The sequence below is a fragment of the Eretmochelys imbricata genome, chromosome 1, assembly GCF_965152235.1.
Source record: "Eretmochelys imbricata isolate rEreImb1 chromosome 1, rEreImb1.hap1, whole genome shotgun sequence".
Classification (NCBI taxonomy): Eukaryota; Metazoa; Chordata; order Testudines; family Cheloniidae; genus Eretmochelys; species Eretmochelys imbricata.
In genome coordinates, this window is record NC_135572.1 from 330,358,230 (window position 1) to 330,383,732 (window position 25,503).

Genomic DNA, 25,503 nt, shown 5'->3' on the forward strand with positions numbered 1-25,503 from the left:
CCATTAGTATTTACTTTATTAAAAACATTAAAAAAGGGCCCTATCCATATCCAAATTAGATCCCGGCGGTCTATAGCACACCCCAAGCACTATCCCAGGGGAGGCTCTAATAGTTTTCTTCCCCAATGTCATTTGTGCCCAGACGGACTCTGTCTTATCCATTCCATCGCTTATTTCTTTACATTCTACCTCATCATTGATATACAATGCTACTCCACCACCTTTACCTTTATTTGGGTATTTCCTAAACAGCACATACCCTTCAATACCTGTAGTCCAGTCATGACTACTATTCCACCTTGTTTCTGTTATCCCTATAATATCTGGTTTCACTTCCTGCACCAGTAGCTCTAGTTCCTCCATTTTGTTACCTAGGTTCCTCGCATTGGTGTACAAACATCTTAATTTTTACTGTTTGGCTTCACTCACATTCTGTACCCTATTAGGCATGGTCATTCTACAGCCAGTATAACCTATTAGACTGGTATCCACACTGCCCTTCCTCCTTATATCCATTCTCCTACCCATGGCTGTATCCTTTCTTACTTCGTTTTCTTCCCTCTCAATGCTAAAATCCGGCGTGGAGATTACCTGGACATCTCCCAACCATCTCCCAACTGTGTCCACATATCTATTCTGGGGACACCATCATAGGGCCTAATCACATCAGCCACACTATCAGAGGCTCGTTCACCTGCACATCTACCAATGTGATATATGCCATCATGTGCCAGTAGTGCCCTTCTGACATGTACACTGGCCAAACCGGACAGTCTCTACACAAGAATAAATGGACACAAATCAGATGTCAAGAATTAGAACATTCAAAAACCAGTCGGAGAACACTTCAATCTCCCTGGTCACTCGATTACAGACCTAAAAGTCACAATATTACAACAAAAAAACCTTCAAAACCAGACTCCAACTCCAGTATTGAATGAAATTCTGATCTTAGCATGTCCTCCGGTGAAAGATGCATGAAAGGAGATGGGGAAGGAGAGTTGGGACAAGGGATAATGTTTACAAACTCCAAGATACATCGGTCTATGGCAGTAGTACTCCATGTATAAGAAACATGAGAGATTGTTTTCAAATGAAGGTGAGCCCTCTTATAGGTTTAAAACTGACCTAATTTTTTTGGACATCCCATCAAACCTGAGGCTGGTGCAGAGGAAGACGATACAGTGGAACTCCTGCTAGCTCATGGTAGTTAGGTATTGCGTTGCTGCCGATGCTGAACAAGAGGCTGCTGTTGGTATAGGAAGTAGAGGCTTGGTATGGTTTCTCTGGCAACAAAACTGAGTCAGAAAATCTTTTCTTAGGGGGCTGACAAATCCACAGAGACCTTGCAGCATACCTGGTATCTTTCAGTTTTTCTAGAACCTTGTCTGTTTGAGAGCTAAATAGCCTTTCACCATCAAATCACAGATCCTGGATGGAGGTTCTTGTTTCTGGAAGAATTCCAGAACAACAGATACACGTGATGCCTCAAAGTAATCGTGGATGCTCCAGCTCTAAACATTACATCAGAAGCATCAAATGATGTTCTCAAGGAATGCATAGCAACTAAATGACCTTTGATAACCAGGGCTTTGGCCAGTTATCTCTGGTCTTCAAGCCATGACTGGGCAAACAGTGCTATTGTACATTACTGCCTGAAAACTCACCACTAATTCCCAGCTTGGCAGAGGAAAACATCTTTCTACCTTGTGCATCTAGCTGCTTAGTTGCTCTAACAGAAGGGGTAGAGTGGACTACACCTTTATCACAGTCACCAAGTGAGCTGCACTTCATACTCCTTCCAGTCTGTCTTGAGTGCACTTCACAGGTGACTGGCCTGGCTACCTTCACCCTCTCTCAATGGTGAACCCACATGGTCCTACTACTCAGATTGGATCTCTGAGCTGCAGCCCCCATTTACCAACCGTGTTAACCTGACAGACCCAACTGGCTCTGGCACTTTTCCTCCAGGAGCTTATGAAAGAGTGAGCTTGTGAAAGAATAAGTTTGCAGGGACAGAGAAACAGCTTCATCAAAAAAAAAGTATCATTTATTCACCCAAAAGTATACACCAAGCCAAGAAGATGGTATAAATAATTAAAGGCTTATACTCCCATTTCCCTTACCTGCACCTTAATATTTCCTTGCCAGCTTTAATAAGTTCCATATAGCCCAGTTACCTCCCTCTCTAGTAGGCTGGGAGAAGCAGACTGCTTGCTGCAGCTTCTGTCTGTGTCTCATTCAGCCTGTGTGCCAGGCTCAGTTTGCTAACGGATCCTTTCTTCCCTCCCTCCATCTCTGCTAGGCTAGCATCTTTAAGATTTTATTATATGCTTTGATCCTAGGTTTGGTCCAGGAAAAGTAAACTTTGTCAACCTAGTGGGCACCAGGCCTGGAGTTATTTTCCACTTATTAGCTTTCTCATTGTTCCTGAAGGATGTTGGCATTGCTTATAATAGCACCTTATCTTTGCCATTGTTTTATTTCCTGTTCATTTCCCCTTGCAACTTCCTTTGACTTAAGTCTATACACAGTCAGAGAAGAGAATCTCACAGGTAAACTGAGGCACATATGATATTTATAAACAATACACAACTCCCTCATTCTGCACAACCATCCTTTAGCGATTTGGGCAGGAGCCACCACTACCAATGAATTAGTAGCTTGAAGGATCAGCAAGAAAAAGATGACATCAGAAGGCAGCTCCATATAGTTTGCTTTTTTAGAAACTGCCTGTCCTGATGCTCTGTTTAATCAGGTATTTTTTGCCAGCTGTAAGAAAACTTTCTAGAATTCACTAGGTAATATTACTCCTAGAGGATGAACTCAGAATATTGAAAACTAAGTGTAGTTTCCTCTTGTTACCAAAGGGATGTTTAAGGTAATAGCCATTCTTTTTGAAACTTGGAACATATATTCTGCAAGGAGAGGAAGAAGATGATGCATCCACATTCTTATATGGAAGAGTTTGAACATTTGGATCTACAGGCAGAGGTTCAATAGGCTCTTCTATAGCTCTACTGCAGACAATGTGCTTGAGACAAATCTCTTGGTCCCTAGCAAGTGTAACAGTTCTGGTGCAGGTCATTTCCCTTGAACCCTTTTGGGAGAAGGTTTCCCTTGTGGCTGTCTTTCTTCAGCCCTTTTAAATTCAGGATAATATCTATAGGGAAGGTCAATATGGCCACATTGCCAGTTCTGCCAGTATCCGGTAGGGAATTCCCTATGATAACCCATAGTGAGTGAAAGCGATCTCATGGTCTGAAAGGCTGGAACCCAAGGAGGATTAGGGCAAGAAAAGGTATTAGTTCAGGGTGAAGATGATCTATATGGACCAATAAGAGGGCTAAAGACCTTCCACCAGGCTTCCATACATGTATATACCTGAAGAAGGAAAAGTGGCAGGGTAAGGAGGACACCTCTTGAACCATTGCTTATCTTTAATTCTCACGTATCAGAATCAAGGACCTGTGCAGGGTACTAAAATCCTTAATCAAAAAAGAATTCAAAACTAATTAAACAAAAGAAGGTGACGGCACAGGGAACGATCCATTCCAATGAATCTGGGTTCAAGATCCTAAAGGGGGTTCCTAGTTCACCTGCTATCACAGTTGGAAGGAACTGAGGCAATTAGCATGCCACACCTTCTTTTGTACCTCCCACCCTCCAAATCCCAGAGTCCTGAGGAGAGAGAGAGAGAGTGCACAACAGCATTCCAGCAGACACTGCTACTAGAAGGTTCCCTCAGTCCAAGCCACAGTGCTGGCACATCTCGAGACTATGAATGTGCAAAGGCAGTTTGAAAAAGAAAAAAACGGTTACTCACCTTCTCGGAACTGTTGTTCTTTGAGATGTGTTGTTCATGCCCATTCCAATCATGTGTGCGCGCGTGCACGTGCACAGTGGCCGGAAGATTTCTCCCATAGCAGCATCCATCGGGTTGGTCTAGGCGTCCCATGGAGTTGTGCCTTCATGGCACTCAATATAGAGCCCTGCTGACCCACCACCCCTTCAGTTCCTTCCTGCCGGCTACTCCAACAGAGGGGAAGGAGGGTGGGTATTGGAATGGACATGAACAACACATCTCGAAGAATAACAGTTACGAGAAGATGAGTAACCATTTTTTCTTCGAGTGCTTGTTCATGTCCATTCCAATCAGGTGACTCCCAAGCCCAAGTTCAGGAGGCGGGGTTGGAGCTGTCCACTGATTAGAGTACTGCTCGTCCAAAGGCAGCAGCATCTCTAGCCTGCTGGGTAATCGCATAGCGCATGGCAAAAATGTGTATGGAGGACTATGTCGCCGCTCTGCAGATTTCCTGAGTGGGAAGCTGAGCCAGGAATGCTGTAGATAAAGCCTGTGCCCTGGTGGAGTGTGCAGTGATCGGAGGTGAAGGAACACCTGCCAGGCTGTAGCACGCACGAATACAGGATGGTATCCATGACAAGATGCGTTGGGATGACACAAGCTGACCTTACATCCTGTCCGCCACTGTCACGAATAACTGGACTGATTTTCTAAACAGTTTCATTCTCTCACTGTAAAAGGCCAGTGCCCTGCGGACATCCAGAGAGTGGAGTCTCTGCTTCCTGCCACTAGAATGTGGCTTAAAGGTAGAATACTGGGAGAAAGATATTCTGGTTGATGTGAAACTGCGACACAACCTTCGGGAGAAAAGTAGGATGAGGCCTGAGCTGAACCTTGGTCCATACAGAACTCTGTGTAGGGAGGGTCTGATGTTAGGGCCCAGAGCTCAGACACCCTCCTGGCCGAGGTTATCGCGACCAGAACTCCACCTTGTAAGAGAGGTAGCAACATGCTCCCTGCTCTAACAGTTCAAAGGGAGGGCCCATGAGCCTAGAAAGGACCAAGTTGAGGTCCCAGGCAGGGAAAGGCTGACGGATGTTAGGCTATAGCCTGTCGAGCCCTTTTAGGAATCGGCTGACCATGGTGTTAGCAAACACAGAGCAGCCCTGCGTGCCCAGGTGGAAGGCCGAGATGGTGCTAAGTGCACCCTTACCGAAGACAATGAGAGTCCCTCCAGCTTCAGATGGAGGAGGTAGTCCACAATGAGCGGCACTGAAGCTAGCATGAGGGCGAATGGTGCTGCGCTGACCAGACTGAAAAGCTCTTCCACTTGGCAAGGTATGCGGCTCTCGTTGAGGGTTTCCTACTGCCAAGGAGGACCAGTCTAACCTGGTCTGAACAGGAAAGCTCCAATGGATTTAACCATGAAGCTTCCACGCTGTGAGATGAAGCGACTGGAGGTTAGGGTGTTGGAGACGTCTGTGATCTTGTGTGAGAAGGTCTGGGAAGAGCGCAAGGTAATCGGGGTTCCCGCGGACACGTTTAGGAGAGATGTATACCAGTGCTGACAGGGCCAGGCCAGTGCTATCAGTATGACGTGGGCTCGATCTCTGCGGATCTTGAGAAGCACCTTGTGAACGAGTGGTATGGGTGGAAAGGCGTATAGGAGAGAATCTCCCCAGTGGAGGAGGAACGCATCCATGCTGGCACCCAGGCTGTGATTCGGGAAGAAGCAGAACTGCTGGCACTTCCTGTTGCGTCACGTGGCAAGAAGGTCTACCTGGGGAAAAACCCACCTCTGGAAGATTGGAATTGCGACATCCAGGCGAAGGGACCACTCGTGGCTGTGAAACGACATGCTGAGGTGGTCCTCTAGCTCGTTCTGTACCCCAGGGAGGTACGATGCCTGAAGGTGTATTGAATGTTCTACACAGAAGTCCCAAAGTATGAGGGCTTCCTGGCATATGGGAGAGGAGCATGAACCCTAGTTTGTTGATATAGAACATTGCTGTTGTATTGTCTGTCATGATTGATACACACATTGTCTGGTTAGGTATGGAAAGTCTGACATGCTAGGCACACTGCTCTCAGTTCTTTGACATTTATGTGGATATACAGATCTGCTTGAGACCAGAGGTCTTGAGTCCTGTGGTATCCCAAATGAGCTCCCCAGCCAAAGTCTGACGCGACTATCACCGGTGACAGAGATGGTTGTGGGGTGGTAAAGGGAACCCTTGAGCACACCTCCTGAGCATCAATCCACCACAGAGGGGAGTCAAGGACCACACGAGGCAGGGTCACGATCCTGTCCAAGCTGTCCCGGACTAGGCGATACACTGACACAAGCCACGACTGAAGCAGTCAAAGCCTGAGTCTGGCATGCTGCACCACGTAGGTACAGACAGCCATGTGTCCGAGAAGTTTCAGGCAGTTCCTCGCTGTATTGTTCAGGCCCTGAAACCTTGCCTCCGGAAGGTATGCCCAGGCTTGGGTCAAGTCCAGTACTGCCCCTATGAACTCTAGCCTCTGGATGGGAGACAGTCGATTTTGCTTAGTATAGAAGTAGACCCAGGCTATCGAAGGTGGCTCTGATTAATCTGACCTGAGCTTCCATTTGGGTCCTGAAGTGGCCTTTGATCAGCCAGTCATTGAGATACAGAAATACCTGTACCTGGTGCCTTCGCAAGAACACGGCGACAACTGCCATGCACTTGGTGAAGACTCAAGGTGCTGCTGACAGGCTGAACGGGAGGATGGTAAATTGGTAGTGGGTACTGTTGACCACAATCTGAGGTACTTCCTGTGGGGTTAAGAAATTGCAATACGAAAATGTGCGTCCTTCAAGTCGAGGGCAGCATACCAGTCTGCTGGATCTAGTGAGGGGATGATGGAGGCCAAGGAGATCATGCGGAACCTGAGTTTCTTCACGAACTTGTTGAGTTCTCACAGGTCCAGGATAGACCTGAGGCCGCCTTTCGCTTTAGGTATTAGGAATAAAAGCCCTTGCCCCTGTGTTCCGGAGGAACCTCCTCCACTGCCCCTACCAATAGGAGCGACTGCACCTCCTGGATAAGGAGCTGCTCAGGAGAAGGGTCTATGAAGAGGGACGGGGAAAGAGGGTGGAAGGGCAGGAATGCACAGAATTAGATGGAGTATCCCCTGTCTACCGTGCGGAGCACCCAGCGGTCCAAAGTGATACAGGACCATGCACAGTAGAAAGGGAACAGTGGGGAGGAAAAAGTTAAGGTGGGGTAGATCCAATCTCTGATCTGGTGTGCCATCCTCGACTGCCCCTTCCAAAGGCGGTTTGGGTTGGCCAGAGCCCTGGCCTGAAGATGGGTGTTGTCTCCTCCTGCCACTCCTGTTCCTCCTCTGAGAGCCATCCTGGTGGTTTTGCTGATGAAATCTTGGAGGAGATTGCAGTCTGAAATGTCTCCACTTGAGGGTGGCTCATGAGTCTTTCAGACTGTGTAGTTTCTTGTCTGTCATTTCAGAAAAAAGCATCACACCCTCAAATGGGAGGTCCTGAATAGTTTGCTGGACCTCATAATGGAGCCCTGAGACTTGGAGACAGGAGCCCCTTCTCATGGCCACCCCAGTAGCCATGACCCTAGTGGCGGCATCTGCACCGTCCAACGCAGACTGGAGGGAAGCCCGGGAGAGTAGCTTCCCCTCCTCCACAAAGGCCGAGAACTCAGCTCGGGAGTCTGAAGGGAGGAGCTCCGTAAATTTGGCCATTGCTGCAGAGGTGTTAAAAGAGTACCTGCTGACGATGGCCTGCTGGCTCAAAATACGGAGCTGCAAACCCCATGTAGAAAAGACCTCTCCCCCGACAAGGTCTAGTCGCATAGCCTCCCTGTTTTTTGGAGAGGGTCCTTGGAAACCCTGCCTCTCACGCTGGTTAGCAGCATCCACAACAAGAGAGTCAGGAGGTGGATGAGAATACAAATGTTTGTACCCTTTGGAGGGCACGAAATAATGCCTCTCATTGCGCTTGGCAGTGGGCAGCAAGGAAGCTGGGATCTGCCACAGGTTCTTGGTGGTGTCCACAATAGTCTTAATAAGTGGTACGGCAATACAAGAAGGTTCCGAGGGGGCGAGGATGTCCACCATGGGATCAGCCTTGACCACATCCTCGGCCTTAATTCCCAGACCCTGAGCAGCCCTTCGCAGCAACTGCTGCGGCACCCTGTTGTCCTCAAGTGCCGGAACTATGTCTGTGCCCACCAATGCCTTGTCTGGCAACGATGAGGAGAAACACTTACAAGAAGCGGATGCTCCCTGCCATCTGCTCCCAGGGAGTCCAGCAACTCTCAGAGCAGCGTTGGTGCCAATGGAGTGCTCGCCGGCACTGGGGCTGTCGACACTGAACCTGGTGTTGACGCAGGCATCAGAAACACCGGTGGAACCGTTGATGGAACTGATGCCAAACCCCATGTCTGGGCCGATGAAGGTGGCAGGCCTGTCACCGGCATCGGCGCCAGGATCGTCAGTGCCTGTGCCATAGTCGGCATTGAGATCAGTGCCGAAGTCGGACGCGTCACCGGTGCCAAGGTCAGTGCCAGCAATGGCACCACAGCCAGAGGAGTTGGCATGTGGGCAGGTGCCGAGGTAAGCTGTGCAGTTGATGGCAGGATGAAGGTGGCTGAGGCCACAGAAGATGCAGCGGAGCACTGCCCTTGATTCCTTCCCTGGCTTTGGTGAAAGTCCCCGGGGGTCCAGAATGGCCACTGCAATGGCCATGCTTGGGGCTCTCTCCTGTCTCTCCCTGACTTCGATCTTCGCCTCCTACTCCTCCTAGATTGGTAGGAGTCAGACTGACTCTGAGGTCTCAGACTGAAGACCACGGAGGAGTCAAGCCTCGGTGTCTTGAGCGTCGAGAGCTCGGGAAATGAGTAGGTTCTCTGTCTGAGTGGGCCAGTGCCGAAGGACATGGAGAGGGGGAGTGCCTGGACATCATTGCAGGCTTCCCTCTTGACTGCACCCGGAGGTGGGGTGGGACCGCCAGTGCTGAAGGTTCCTCCCTCCTTGGGTGTGAGAACGGCACTGTAAGGTGCAGCAGGTCCTAAGCAGCTTCAAAAGCTTCCAACATCGAAGGGAGCTGTAGCTGCGGGCCCATAGGGACCAGTGACCATGTGGAGCCTAGACTCAACTGCCTCGCCTGGGCAGGAGTTGAGACTGCCCAGTAGGGGATCCGGAACTGTGGCCTGTCTGAGGTCTCACTTCTCTGGATTTAGCCGGAGATGATTGACTGTTTGGCTTCTTTTTCTTCTGAGGCACCGGCGAGTGGGATCGGTGCCTGCTCTCCGCTGGACCTCAGGAGGTGCCGTGCCAGTGCCAAGCAGCCCGGTAAAGTCTTTTCTCGGCACTAAGCTGGAGTACGGTGCTGGGGTGCTCCACATCAAGGAGCACATGTTAGGAGCCAGGTCCCCTGAGCCTGGGTCCGATTGGGGGCATAGAGCTGCCTCCACGAGGATCACTTTAAGCCGCTGTTCCCTTTCTTTAAGGGTTCTAGGGCGGAACTCATGGCAGATCTTAGAGTGATCCTTTTGGTGACCCTCCCTTAGACACTGTTTAGCATGAGGAGTGTAGATCGCTCTTTGGCCTGCGCTTTGAGCAGGCCACAGAGTTTTTAAACCCTGGGGACTGCAGCATAACATAGCTCTGGGGAGTCAAAATGGGGGGGGACCCCTCAACAACTCTAATTACTAATAACTAAGGTAAACTATATACAAAGAACAGTAGAATGTGCTTGCTAAGCAAGGACTACGGGACGTTCCAGCCAACCGTCACTGGCGATAAGAAGGAACTGAAAGAGTGGAGGGTTGGCAGGGCTCTATATTGAGCGCCATGAAGGCGGGACTCCAAGGGGTGCCCACACCAACCCGACAGATGCTGCTATGGGAAAAATCTTCTGGTCACCATGCGTGCGCGCACACCTGATTGGAATGGACATGAAAAAGCACTCAAAGAAGAATTAGGCATTACACTGTACCCTGAAGGGCACGATATTTGGAATCTATTGGGCTGCCAAAGGCAATGAATAGTCTGTATAATTATTTACATTTTAGGACAATATGCAATTTAAAACAGTTTCTACTCTGCAATTGGACATACAAGCCTAAGTAAACTAGAAATAAGGCACAGGATTTAGGGTTCTTAATAAAATATTTTAAACAACAGAAAACAGAACATAAAAAAGCATTATGGTAAGTTCTCAGGGTATAGCATGTTGGATACATCAGTAAAGATACAAACAAGTTACTACTGTAAAAATTGAGAAAAAAAGTGAGAAACACTGTTACCCAGTAAAAAAAGTCAAAACAGTTAAATAAAACATTCAGCATGACACTAGCAATTACTAAAAATTAAAACCCTTAACAAATCCCTTCAAGCCTCTACATACTCCATCCTATGTCTTCATCTAGTTTCATTCTACTTCCTTATTTGCTCCTTATGCTTTTTACCAAATACCTTGCTTTATTGATCCCTACACTTAGTTTTTCCTTTCTTGACTTTGTATCTTCTCTTATGTTACCACTTACACTTGGAAAACTCTCTCACTTTCTTTCCAGTAAACACCATCCTTCTATTTAGCAATCTCCTCAAAACTCCCTTCAGGAATCAATCATTCCTTGTTATCCATAACAATAATCTCTCCTCACTCTCTCCCCTTCCTTCCCTGGTCCCTACAGCTTTTCCACATTTAGACGCTCACGAGTATCACTGGGCTGGGACAATCTTTTTAAATTTAGCCTCTCTTTTGGAGCTATTCCTTTTCATACAAGATATTATTTATTCCAATAAACTTTTTTTAAACTGTTTTAGCCACACATTAAGTACAAAACAGACAAACTCTGAATTACAAAGCTAAAATTACAAAGATTTCTTTTGCTTGTTGCTGTTCTTGCTACTCACGTCTCTCTCTCTCTCAAAAAAAAAATCTCATAATGGACATATAACCCCATAACTCACATAGTTTACTAGCATTTGGGGATTAAGAAACTAAGGCCTGGTCTACACGATGGGGTTAGATCAAATTTAGCCGTGTTAGGTCAATTAAAAAAATGATTGCGTTCACATAACGAACCCCATTCCGTCGACCTAAAGGGCTCTTAAAATTGACTTCTGTACTCCTCCCCGACGAGGGGAAAAGCGCTAAAATCGACCTTGCTGGGTCAAATTTGGGGTAGTGCAGATGCAAATTGACGGTATTTGCCTCCAGGAGCTATCCCAGAGTGCTCCATTGTGACCGCTCTGGACAGCGCTTTGAACTCCGATGTACTAGTCAGGTACACAGGAAAAGCCCAGGGAAATTTTGAATTTCATTTCCTGTTTGATCAGCGTGGCAAACTCAGCAGCACAGGTGACCATGCAGTCCCCCCAGAATCGTAGCGCATAGACTGTTTCTACGCTCTCCCTATCATCTCCATCCCTGAGGCTATCATAGATTAGAAGGCGAAAAAACCGCACTCATGATTACATGTTTTCTGAGCTCATGCAGTCCTCCCGCACTGATAGGGCACAGCTTAATGCATGAAGGCATTCAGTGGCAGAGGCCAGGAAAGAATTAAGTGAGTGCGAAGAGCGGAGGCAGGACGCGATGCTGAGGCTAGTGGGGGAGCAAATGGACATGAAGCAGCACCTGCTGGGGGAGCAAACGGACATGATGAAGCGTTTGTTGGAGCTGCAGGAAAGCCAACAAGAGCACAGACCCCCCCTGCATCCACTGTATAACCACCTATTCTCCTCCCCATGTTCCATACTCTCCTCATGTGGGGGGAGGCTCCGGGCACCTAGCCACTCCACTCCAGAGGATGGCCCAAGCAACAGAAGGCTGTCACTCAAACAGTTTGATTTTTAGTGTGGCTACAATAAACAACGTGGCCTTGTCCTTTCCACGCCACCTGGGCTACCTTGTCTATTATCTCATTTTTTTAAAAAAATAATAATGAAGAAAGAATGCATGGTTTCAAAAAAATAGTTACTTTATTTTGAAGGGGGGGGGGTTGGCTTACAGGGAATTAAAATCAACAAAGGGGGTGGGTTTGCATCAAGAAGAAATACATACAACTGTCACACTGAAGCCTGGCCAGTCATGAAACTGGTTTTCAAAGCCTCTCAGATGCACAGCATGCTTTGCTGTGCTCTTCTAATCACCCTGGTGTCTGGCTGCTCAAAATCGGACGCCAGGGGATTTGCCTCAACCTCCCACCCCGCCATAAACATCTCCCCCTTACTCTCACAGATATTATGGAGCACACAGCAAGCAACAATAACAATGGGAATGTTGGTTGTGCTGAGGTCTGACCTAGTCAGCCAACAGCGCCAGCGAGCTTTTAAACATCCAAAGGCACATTCTACCACCATTCTGCACTTACTCAGCCTATAGTTGAACTGCTCCTTACTGCTGTCCAGGCTTCATGAGCCAAGGGAGCAAGGGGTAGGCTGGGGTAGGTGCAACCGCGCGGTGCTGCCGGCTGGGAGAGCAGCCTGAGGCAGAAGCCTCCAGCTCGCATGACATTCCAGGTAGGACTCAATCTCCATGAGACGAAAATCAAAGAAGAGAATGACCTGGAGTCTCTGTCTCCCATTCGGTGCTCTAAGAGGAGAATAGCCATGTCTGTCCAGGCGCCCGTCGACCTCACTGAGGTCTGCCAGGAGCACACAGGAGACATATGATGGTTATCAGTCCTACTGCACTATCTGCTGCAAAGGCAAGGAGCTGCTGCTGTGTAGCAATGCAGTACCTTGTCTGCCAGCAGCACCCAGGAGACGTACAGTGACAGTGAGGTGAGCAGGCTCCATGCTTGCTGTGGTATGGCATCTGCACAGGTAACCCAGGAAAAAAGGCACAAAACGATTGTCTGCTGTTATTTTCATGGAGGGAGGGAGAGAGGGAGACCTGATGACATGTACCCAAAACCACTCGTGACAATGTTTTTGCCCCATCAGGCATTGGGAGTTTAACCCAGAATTCCAATGGGCAGCGGAGACTGCGGGAACACCGCTCTGTAAGTCGATGCTAGCCACGGTAGTGAGGATGCATTCCACCAATTTAATGCGATTAGTGTGGACATACGCAATCGACTGGATGATTTAGTTGGGGATTGGTCCTGCTTTGAGCAGGGGGTTGGACTAGATGACTTCTTGAGGTCCCTTCCAACCCTGATATTCTATGACTGCATAAAATCGGTTTCTAAAAATTGACTTTTATAAAATCGACCTAATTTTGTAGTGTAGACATACCCCAAGAGGAGGGTCATATTGATTAATTTGGGGAACAATAAGAGTAGGTTTAATATGAACTTTGCTGTGCTCCAAATTGTTCTTCACCTCTCTCTCTACTATTCAGGTTAATAGTAACTGAAAAGAACAATTAAGTGAAGCAATAAATAATGAATTGCTCTAGGATTTCATAAAAAGGTAATTGTGTTCCTATTTCTTTTACCCCATTGTAAACTGTATCTTTAAAAAACTGGTCTAATATCAGGTTACATTAGTACCAAAAAACCAAATTGTTTAAGAAACAGTGCAAACATTCACTTACCCTGCAACAGTTCAGCTCCTCTGCTGTCAGTATGATTGTTCCACATTTCTTCCCTGGAATTCCTCTGAAAACAAACAGCAAATATATACCTCAGAATGATTTAATATTATTTAGCGAAAACTTCCCATGCCAGCAGCCAAAATTCCACAGACATGATTTTAAGTGTCTTATCATAAAGGAAAGCTTAAATAATTTGTATTTCATGGCTAGGTATAAAGCCATTAATTAATATCTTCCATGAGACAGGCTACAGCTAACTCAAGCTGAACACTAGCATGTGCCATTGCTGGTCAGACTACTCAAAGAGGACTTGGCCTTCTTGTATTTTAAATAGTATAATTGGTACCTTAAAACACAAGTGTTTGTCTCCCAACTGTGCTGTGCAAGGATTGGGGTTAAAGACAATGAACAGACTCAAAGAAAGTGAGAGAGTACCTTGGCAATGTGGTAAATGGAATTTTATTTATTTGATAAAATAATTAGTTTAGAGCTATAAATTAGAGAAGAGAGAGCAAAAAATCTTCAGATGCAACAGGATGGCCATTTCAACTCTTCTACCATGCGTGCTAAACAAAAGAGCTCCTGAGAAGTTGGAAAAAACTGCAATTCAACAGTTTCTTAAAAGGTGTACTGTTTCATGAGAAATTTGTTTGAACAAAACTCCAAAAACAATTTGGAAGATAATGAAATGCCTTTATTTTGTGACGTCTTACTACAAAGTGCTTAGTTATGTATAATTACTACCCTTATGTTAGCAGCAGTACCTATAAAATAACTTTTAATGCAACAAACTAAAAAAATTAGCAAGAGAGAAGAAATAATTAGGGCTGTCAAGTGATTAAAAAAATTAATTGTGAATAAGCGCGCTGTTAAAAAATAATAGAATACCATTTATTTAGATATTTTTGATGTTTTCTACATTTTCAAATATATTGATTTCAATTACAACACCGAATAGAAAATGTACAGTGCTCACTTTCTATTTATTTTTATTATAAATATTTGCACTGTAAAAAACAAAATAAATAGTATTTTTCAAATAACCTAATACAAGTATGTAGTGCAATCTCTTTATCATGAAAGTTGAACTTACAAATATACAATTATGCAAAAAAGGAACTGCATTCAAAAATAAAACAATGTAAAAACATTTGGTGCCTACAAGTCCACTCAGTCCTAATTCTTGTTCATCCAGTCGTGAAGACAAACAAGTTTGTTTACATTTACAGGAGATAATGGTGCCCTCTTATTTACGTCACCTGAAAGTGAGACAGGCGTTCGCATGGCACTTTTGTAGCCGGCATTGCATGGTATTTACCTGCCAGATATGCTAAACATTTGTATGCCCCTTCATGCTTTGGCCACCATTCCAGAGGACATGCTTCCATGCTGACGATGCTCACGAAAAAAATTAAAAGTGAGCTGTAGCTCACGAAAGCTTATGCTCAAATAAATTTGTTAGTCTCTAAGGTGCCACAAGTACTCCTTTTCTTTTTGCAGATACAGACTAACATGGCTACTACTCTGAAACCTTAATTAAATTTGTGACTCAACTCCCTAGGGGAGAATTATATGTCTCCTGCTCTGTTTTACCCACATTCTGCCATATATTTCATGTTTTAGCAGTCTTGGATGATGACCCAGAACATGTTGTTGTTCATTTTAAGAACATTATCACTGCAGATTTGACAAAATGAAAAGAAGGTACCAATGTTAGATTTCTAAAGATAGCTATTGCAATTGACCGTAGGTTTAAAAAGCCGAAGTCTGAGAGGGACGAGATGTGGAGCATGTTTTGGAAGTTTTAAAAGAGCAACACTCCATTGTGGAAACTATAGAACCTGAACCACCAAAAAAGAAAATCAACCTTCTTTTGGTGGCATCTGACTCAGGTTATGAAAATGAACATGTGCTGGTCTGTGCTGCTTTGGATCATTATCGAGCAGAACTCGTCATCTGCATGGATGCATGTACTCTGGAATGGTGATTGAAGCATGAAGGGACATATGAATCTTCAGCATATCTGGCATGTAAATATCTTGTGACGCCGGCTACAACAATGTTATGCTAATGCCTGTTCTCACTTTCAGGTGACATTGTAAAACTAGAAGTGGGCAGCACTATCTCCCGCAAATATAACCAAAACTTGTTTGTCCGAGTGATCGGCTGAACAAAAAGTAGGACTGAGTGGACTTGTAGGCTCTAAAGTTTTACATTGTTTTGTTATTGAGTGCAGTTATGTAACAAAAAAAAAAAATCTACGTAAGTTGCACTTTCACAATAAAGAGATTGCACTGCAGTACTTGTATGAGGTGAATTGAAAAATGCTATTTTTTGTTTATAATTTTTACAGTGCAAATATTTGTAATAAAAATAATATGAAGTGAGCACTTTATTAATAATTTTCAATTGGAATTAAAACTGCGATTATTCGGGATTAATTTTTTGAGTTAATCGCGTGAGTTAACTGCGATTCATCGACAGCCCTAGAAATAATATATTGTTTTTATGGGGGGAAAGGTACAGAATAGATTCTTATACCAGAGAGCTATATTAATTAAGAATATAAAGGACAGACATCTTGTTTGACAGTAGCCAGTGCCAGATGGTTCAGAGGTAGGTGTAAATACTCAGCATTCACTTATTTGCACAATACTATACCATACATGGGTAATTTCTTTCTGACTCTTGCCTGTGATCAGTTTATACCATAAAACATGAGCCTTAATAGTCACTATTTTAATTTTATCCAAGCCAATAAATCTCAAGTGTCTCCTCCTCGTGGTACGGGGAGTGAAGATGTGGCAAAAAATGCACTGAGTTACTAAGTCTCATCCAGACACAGAAGACAATGGATGTGGGTATCAGTCTCTGGTATGATCACCACACCTCTTGAAGGCCTTATGATGCCAAAAGGGACAAGTAAACTATCGTATACTACTCTATGCAAACTACTTAAGGAAAAACCTAGTCTTGAGGACACAAATATAAAGTCTGATTTGCTCTTTGCAGTGGTGGCAGAGGAAGTGAGGCAGCTGGGAGGTAAATTCTCTTACTGGAGTACAGCAATGACAACACCTTTGTATGAGAACAGTCATGCCTCTCCAATGGACAAAGCTTTTCAACATAGTTCTGTAGATTGACATCACAGGCACCATATTCAATTAGTGGGAATGCCCCTATAATTCGCCATTTTACGGAAAAGATCATTTAGAAATGTCTTACAATGTTAAACTTTCATTGAAACCAGTTTTCATAACCCTCTCCTGTAAAACCAAGATCTCCAAGCAGCCTGAGTTTAACTAAACAGGCTTTGAAGGAAAGGAAATTTTTAAAAAGTAATCCTTGAAATACACACAGACCTTAAAATATCTTTTCATACCATGTGACAATATTTTAGGCTTGATACTTAAATATTTTTTGTAGGACAAGAAGTTCTGTATTCTAATGAAAAATTGGAAATCTGCCCTTTCTGCTGCATCACACAGTAACCAATTCTAGCCATCTTGGCTCAAGGAGGCATCTGATCTTAAATTTGTCATCAACCTGAGGCTGAAAATTGCCCATCCTGTATATCATTGTATTCTGAAGTGTGGATTCCACATTTGAGAGAAAAGGAATAAATTCTCTCTGGCACAGGAAACACACACACACACACACACACACACAAACACACACACACACACACGCTCTGTCTCTTTTAGTTATATAATTGTACTAGTTTAAAAACATTAATACAAAAATGTTTTAGTCAAAATTAATTAGCTCTTTGTAAAGTCAAAAAACTAATTATTCCCCCCCTCAGAATTTTCATTAATCCAGTTAATTCTCTCTAAAATGAATTTCATAAGTAGTAAAGGGTTCTGATTCTTGGAATATATCATCTTGCAAGATTCTCACTCCTGGGTTTCAGCATCTAAGTTTGATATAGGTGAAACTGCCTAAACGTACTATTGTCTCTTAAGGGTGTGAGCCAACCTCTACTCCACACACTTCTTACCTGCACCTACAACTACTGGCTTGAACATTACAATTAGTTTGTGACTGACCTCCCTCAAATTAAGCCAATCACCATCTATTTGAAAAATCAGGCCTCAAAAGCAGAAATAATAAACTCAGTACATGTACATACATAACATAATCAGTAACTAACGAACAAATATACCACACTCCAAACTCTGAGGGGAGATGGGAGAGTGAGAATCTTGCAAGATTATATCTCTAATGAAACAAAATGGAATCTAAGTCATTTTCTGTCCTCTGAAGATATCTGTGCAAAATTCTTACTCCTTGAAAGCAATGAGCTCAAGGATGTCCAAAGGAAAACATTATATAGTAACTACTAAAATGGCTGAAAGAACAAAGACAAATGCCATCAAGGAAAAAGGTTTTTGTGGGTTTTTTTTGTTTGCTTTTTTGAAATAAGAGGTAAAAATTACCTCCCAAACACATCAGCCTTCACCAATAAAAAGCTGCGAAGATGTAGAAAATGACCCAACCACCAGAAAAACCATTCCAAAAATCGTATCAACTCAGTGGAGGGACATGCTGAAGAAACAGAAATTCCAGAAAGTGCGAGTGACAGGACTCCCTTGGAAACAGAACTACAGAACTGCAAGATCAAAGCAGAAACACTCTGTATGGTCTTCAAGCGTGGTTAGAGAACTGGTGCATTCTCCCTTTAAGACAGGCACGGGAAATGACTCTCTTGTATTGGCCACCTCTGAGAGACAGACAGCAAGAGCAAGACAGCAGGTATGCCAACGCAGTGAGCTGGGCTGCTTAGGCCAGAATATGAATTTGTATATAAATGCTCTTGTAAATAAACCCTGTTTAGTTTACCCTATCCTGTGTGGATCTCCATTCCTGTGAGCAGTCTGAGCGAAGACAATACAGAGTCTTTAGAGATAGAGTACAAGCAGTACTGTCTAGTAGAGCTGGACAGATAATTGATTTTTCAGATTGGCCCACAAACTTTAAAAAAAAAATCAAAAAATATTTTCTGTTCTGAAAATGTTTGGAATTTGTCAGCAAACTGGAAATCTGTTTCAGGCCAACAAATGTGTGTGTGTAGTCCAGTGGTTAGGGCATTTCCTGGGATATGGGAGACTCAGGTTTGAATCCCCTCTCTTTAGCAGGGACTTCAAACTCAAGTCCATTAGGACTTCCCCCTGCCAGATGGGCATCTTAACCATCAGGCTATAGTCTATTTTGCTCACAGTCCCTCCTAGTGAAACTGTTCACTGGGCCAGAGAGAACAATGCTATAACCAGAGATGCCATTTACAGAGGGCAGTGGGGCACCTGACACCCCCCCGCCCAGTTTCATACCAGAGGTCTGCTCGTGGTGTACACTGCAGTACCATGCAGCCAGGTCCCCTTCTCCAGGAGCTGGGGCTCTTCTGGTCAATTTCCTCTGCCATGCTAGCTCACCCACCCTGCCCCGTTGTCTACCTCCACCAATCACTAGCTGAGACTATACGGAGTGACAATCCTCCTAACCAATAGTAGCGAGGCAGTGAGCAGTGCCTCTGGGGGTGGAGCACGCAAAGAGGTCAGTCAGAGTGGGAGCGGGAGCATAGGGTACCCTGTGGTAGTGGTAAAAGCATAAGGTACCCTTTGGTGGGGGTGAGTAGGAGGGGAGGAACACAGGGGCCCCACTGGTGGTGGTGGGAGTATAGGGTACCCAATGGTGGGGGGGGGGAGAAGCAGATGGCCTCCAATGCTGGAGGGAGCACAGGGTCCCCCTTGATAGCAATGGGAAGGAGAGAGAGAGCACACGGCCACCAGTGGTGGGGGTGTTGGAACTTGGGGGGGCCAGTAGGTTTGGAAAGGGGAGAAAGTCTCCAGGGGAAAGGAGAGGTGAGCGAACAGGTCTTTCCCCTGAGGGAGGGGCCAGTGAGCATAGGAGGAGCAGCTGAGGGGGAACAGTCCCTGGGGCAAGGATCCTGAAGGAGGGGGAGCTGAAAAAGGGTGGAGGGCTAGGAACAGCTAAGTGGGTCTTGGGGGTCTGTTTGCCCTCAGAGGAGCAGGAAGCACCCTCACCTATCCCTGGGAAGAGACCAGTGACAGACCCTTCTGGTCCAGAAAAAATGGTTACCTACCTCTTGTAATTCAAGATGTGTTGCTCATGTCCATTCCAAGTAGGTGCACAGTCGCCAGAAGAAAAGAAGTACTTGTGGCACCTTAGAGACTAACCAATTTATTTGAGCATAAGCTTTCGTGAGCTACAGCTCACTTCATCGGATGCCAGAAGGTTTTTCCCCTAACAGTACCTTTAGGGTTGGCTCAGGTGCCCTCTGGAGTCATGCCTTCATGAAGCTGCATATAGGGCCCTGCCCTGCCAACCTGCCACCTCTCCAGTTCCTTCTTGACAGATTACTCTGACAGAGGTGAAGGCGGGTGGGTCTTGAAATGGACATAAGCAACACATCTTGAAGAACAACGGTTACGAGTGGTAGGTAACTGTTTTTTCTTCTTTAAGTGCTTGCTCATGTCGATTCCAAGTAGGTGACTCCCAAGCTTTACTTAGGAGGCGGGGTTGGAGTTCATGGAATTGCTGACTGAAGCACCGCTTTGCCGAATGCTGCATTGTTCCTGGCATGCTGGGTAATGGCATAATGAGAAGTAAAAGTGCGGACCGAGGACCACATTGCCGTTCTACAGACATTCCTGGATTGGGACTTGGGCCAGGAAAGCCACCGAGGAAGACTGAGCCCTAGTGGAATGAGCAGTCAGCGCGGGGGCAGGTATCTTTGTTTGCCAGATCTTAGCATGCTTGGATGATCCATGATGATACCCTTTGGGAGGACACTGGGAGGCCCTTCATCCTGTCCACCACCACCTCCACAAACAGCTGGTTCAATTTACAAAACAGCTTTGTTTGCTCAATATAAAAAGCCAATGCATGCCAAATGTCCAGGGAATGGAGCCTCTGCTCCTGATTATTAGCGTGAGGCTTCAGGAAAAAAAACTGGGAGAAAGATGTCTAGGTTGGCATGAAAATGCAAGACGACCGGAGGGAGAAAGGCCAGGTGCGGTCAAAGTTGCACCTTATCCTTGTAAAAGATGGTATACGGAGGGTCAGATGTGAGGGCCTTGAGCTCGGATACTCTTCTAGCTGAAGTTATTGCAACCAGGAAAGCTACCTTCCATGATCCATAGAGCAGCGAGCATGTCGCCAAGGGCTTGAATGGAGGCCCTATCTGCCTTGGGGGCACCAGATTAAGGTCCCAAGCCAGGGTTGGTTGCCGATCCTGTGGGTACAGCATATCCAGTCCTTTAAGAAAACGCAGCACCATTGGGTTAGCAAAGGCCAAGCAGCCTGCCTCTCCTGGGTGGAATGCCGAAATGGCAGCCAGGTGAACCTTTATTGATGAGAGTGACAAGCCTGCTGCTTCAAATTTAGCAGGTAGTCCAAGATAAAGGGTGTTGAAGATTGCGTCGGAGAGGTATGGCTCTGCAAACACCAAATCGAGAATCTCTTCCACTTGGCTAAGTAGGTAGCCCTGGTGGATGATTTCCTACTGCCAAGGAGTATCTCCCTAATATGATCTGAGCATATGAGCTCTATTGGGTTTAACCATGCAGCTTCTAAGCCGTGAGGAGAAGAGATTCGAGATTTGGGATGCGGGGGCCGGCCACGATGCTGGGTGATCAGATCCGGAACTAAAGTAGGGCGATTGGGCTGTCCACTAATAACTCCAACAGGATGGTGTACCAATGCTGGCAGGACCAGGCTGGAACCATCAATATCACTGATTCTGCGGATCTTGAGGAGGACCTTGTGAACGAGCGGGATAGGTGGGAATGCGTAAAACAGGTGGTCCAGATGAACTGCACATCAGTATCAGAGAGCTGATAGAAGCGACAGCTCTGCTGGAGACCAGAAGCCCTGAGTTCTGTGCTCTCTGAGGTGTGCTCCCCACCCTACTGCTGATGCATCAGTAACCAGACACAGCAAAGGGTGCTGTTTGGAGAAAGGGATGCCTGCGCACACCATTCACATGTCGACTCACCACTGAAGAGTCTTGAGAACCAGCAGTGAGAGTGTGACTACTCTGTCCAGACTCTGTCTGCCCAGTCAATACACTGATGCTAGCCAGGCCTGGAGAGATCTGAGCCTCGCGCATTGCACTACATACATGCAAAATGTCATGTGCCAGAGGAGTTTTAAGCAATTCCTTGTAGTCCAGCAGTAGTCATGGGGTATTGCCTGAGGTCTTGTATAATGTCGTGCATAGCTTGAAAACGGGACTGTGGTACGAAAGCCCCGGCTTGCCTTGAGTCTAACACCACCCCTGTGAACTCTAATCTCCGAGTGGGGGTTAGTCAACTTTTGCACATTCAGCAAGAGACCCAATCTGTCGAATGTGGACCTTATCAAATTGACCTGTTGTTCCACTTGCATCCTGGAACAGCCCTTGACCAACCAGTCGTCCAGGTAAGGGAATACCTGAACGTGCCTTTTCCTCAGGAAGGCGGCTACAACTGACGTGCATTTGGTGAATACCCAAGGGGCCGATGACAGGCCAAAAGGGAGGACTATGAAATTGTTAGTGAATGCTACAAAACTTAGGAACCTCCTGTAGGGCAGGATTATGGAAATGTGGAAGTATGTGTCCTTCAAGTTGAGGGTGGCATACCAATCCCCTGGATCCAGGAATGGGATGATGGTGGCCAAAGAGACCATACAAAACTTTAGTTTCTTCATGAACCTGTTGAGGTTGCACAGACCTAGGATGGGTATAACCACAGGTAATTTGGGACCACCCATCGTAGGAATGAGATAGATGGGCCAAAAAGAGTAGTAACAGATCCAGAATTTGCGTTGGTGTATCGCCCCCAGACACATCTTCAAAAAGTCTGCCTAGGACCTGGGGGTTGTCTTAACGATCCCGACCCCTGGCTGTTAGGGGGTTGAGACTGGTGATGCCAATGGCTTCTGCCCCTTCTTCTATAGAAGTCCCGCCTAGAATGCCCCTGATATGGGCGCGGCATAGGCAGGGATTTAAAATGCTTGTGCTGTGTGGCGGGTGTGTGATGCCCCAGAGATTTGAGAGTGGCTTGAGAGTCTTAAGCTATTCAGCTTTGGGTCAGTTTTCTCTGAAAACAAGATGGAGCTCTCAAAAGGGAGATCCTGAATAGTCTGTTTAATCTCCTCCGGTAGGCCAGAAGCCAGGAGCAACAAAGCATTGCAATCCCCGAAGACATAGTGCGGTTTACTGAGTCTGCTGAGTACATTGAGGCCTGCAATGAGGTCTTGCCATAGCCTTGCCCTCGCCAACCAAGGCCAAGAACTCAGACTTGGAGTCTGCTGGCACAAACTCCTTAAATTTCAAATTTTAAATTGCGTCCCAGGATTAAAAATTATAGAGACTTGAGGATTCCCCGCTGGTTCACAAAGTGAAGCTAGAGCCCTCCAGTGGAATGCACCTTCCTCCAAAAGAGATCCAGCTTCTTTGTGTCCTTTGCCCGGGAAGTGGGTTCCTGTTACCACGCCTCTCCCGCTCGTTGACCACCGCCGCTACCACCACCAAGTCCAGTGGGGGGCACGTAAAGAGATATTCGTACACCCTTTTTAGGAGTTCCAGATGGGCTCAACTATCCGGTGGGCCAGGAACCTATGTTCCCGCTACTGCCTCATCGGGGAAGGATGAGGAGGAAACCCGGGCCAGTACAGGGCCTTCTTGCCCGTCCGGTTCCTTGAAGCATTCCCAGTTATCTGTAACTGCGCCCATCTCGGTGCAGACTGTGGTGCCGACTGCAGTGCCAACAACTATGTCATCCACGGTGCTGGCAGCATCCTGGATGGCGCTCATCCATCTGATGCAACCAAGAAGGATTGAAAAGGAACCCTGGGATTGATGGTATGTCCACAGGGTCCAAAAGGGCTACTGCGCTGGCATCTGCCACTGCACTGGCCATGGCACGGGTGGAAAGGACTGTGCCATCTCCAGTCTCTGGGGATGTCTCTGCCCTCCGTGCCAGCTATTCCTGGAGACATAGGGCTCCACCTCCAAATCTGCAGAGGAGTCCAAGCGCAGAGACGATGGTGGAGCGGTGCTGGACAGTGCTGGGGAGAGGGTGAGCAGAGACATGATTGCCAACTTGCTCCTGGGATGGCACCGGCAGTCTTTGCAGTGCTGGAGGCTTCAGGACTGATGACCTCTCATGCTGGTTGGGAGAGTGCAGGCCCGCCAGGGCTATCAGATCCCTGGCTGCCTCAAAGGTCTCTGGTGTGGAGGGGAGATCTAAGTCCTCCACTTGACCCTCTTCCACAGGTGGCGGCTCAACAGACCAGCGTGGGCCTGGAGTCAATGATGCTGGTGACCCCAGAGTCCTTTCTCAGTGCCACATCCCTGATCGAGGCTGGTGCGCTGCACACCAGTGCTGAAGAACGAGGTGCCGGATCCATGGGGCTTGACTCCGACTGCGGCCACAGGGCTGCCTCCATCAGCAATGGCTTCAGCCTGTGGTCACTCTCCTTCTTGCTGCCGGGGCAGAATCCTCTGCAGATTTTGCAACTATTCATTTGATGGGATTCCCCCAGACACTTCAAGCAGGATGTGTGTGGGTTGCCTCTTGGCATCAGCTTCTGGCCAACCCCAGACGGCTTAAACCCCTGGGACCGAGGCATGCCCCGGCCCTAAGAATATGAAGGGAACCCCTGCTAACAAGGGGTTAAAAAAATACACTACACTATACTAAGAACTATTAACTATTTAAACTATTTACAGGTAAGAACTTAGAGTCCACTAGGGGATTGCTTGAAAATGAAAGAAGAGAACGCTCCAATGACTACTACTGGTGATAAGAAGGAACTGGAGAGGCGGCGGGTTGGCAGGACCCTATATGCGGCACCATGAAGGTGCGACTCCAGGGGGCGCCTGAGCTGAGACATCAGGTACTACTAGGGGAAAAACCTTCCAGCAACTGTGCACATGGCACGCACACACCTACTTGGAATTGACATGAGCAAGCACTTGAAGGACCATCATGTTCATTAGCAGTTGCAGTTTCAAGGACAGGTATGCTTCAAATTCTGCTCAGAGGTGCTGAGCTCGTGGGGGATGAAGGATGTGCTTCTGGCCAACACAGATCAATCTGTACTCCACCAACATCCCATCTACCAGTTAAGTCCCCTTCAGCTACCACCAGTGGGCATCTCAACAGCTGACCTATGTTATAGTAGTGCCCAAAGACCTTAATCAGTACGAGTCCCCCATTGTGCTAGGCACCCTACAAACCATTAAGAAGATCCAGCTCCTGCCCCACAAATCTCAAACTACTCCTTACACTTCCATATGGCAGGCAGCCAAGTATTATTATTCCCATTTTACTGCAATGGAAACTGAGACACAGTGTCCAAACATAGAATGGTACTTAAAACAAAAAACCATACATACCAACTCTAAATAATAAACAAGACTCAATTTTTTCCTCAACTTTAAAATGTGTAATTTTCTTGGTGTCTGGTTTTAAATATTCTCCTCTGAGAACTACAACTCAATCACTGTAGTGTTGTGTTTAAGAACCTTCTGGAAAGCAACTAACTTTTAAACAGAAGTGAAAGTGACTTGAAAGTGTCAGTTTCACTCCTGTTAAAAGTCAGTTTCTAGTCTATTATTATTTATAGAGCCTAACACCCCTAGAGCCCCAGGCAGGTGCAGTATAAACTCACGTGGCCTTGCCCTTATAGGACGTTTCCAAAAGTTAAATGACGTATTCCAAGCTTGGTGAACCGCAAAAAGTAAGTAGACTAAATGATAGAAAGTAATCTAGATTTTTATACAATTGTTTTAATTATTGTATTCAAGAGTTAGTAACAGAGTAAAAATATACATTAATATTTTAAACCTAACCACTGTCCCGATTTTTAGTTCTTTGTCCTGCGTCCCGACCGATGCACGGTCGGAACGCCATTGGTCCCAATGTTGCAGCTTTGGACACTTTTTGTTTTTTTTTTTGCTTCCCCCATGTTTTCCGATATTTTGTGCGTTTCATCTGGTCACCCTACCAGTGTCCCTTAAGTGACTTGGCACAAGATGTCAGAACATATTAGTATTAAAGCTGAGTGGGTCTAATACAGGGCTTTTCAAACTGGGGGTTAGGACCCTTCAGGGGGTCGTGAGGTTATTACATGGGGG

At 46.2% G+C, this 25,503-nt stretch overlaps 1 protein-coding gene across 7 annotated transcripts in view; it reads right to left on the reverse strand.

Moving 5' to 3' along the window:
- CPNE8 (copine 8) overlaps positions 1 to 25,503 on the reverse strand; it is a 284,253-nt gene that overhangs the window by 166,656 nt on the left and 92,094 nt on the right. For all 7 annotated transcript variants that reach the window (XR_013348079.1, XM_077835107.1, XM_077835129.1 and 4 more), the window contains one exon: positions 13,356 to 13,419. Coding sequence is in view for 5 of the 7 variants with exons in the window: in XM_077835107.1 (XP_077691233.1) it covers positions 13,356 to 13,419 (64 nt within the window). In the remaining 2 variants the exon portion in view is untranslated. The remainder of the gene's footprint in view (positions 1 to 13,355; positions 13,420 to 25,503) is intronic.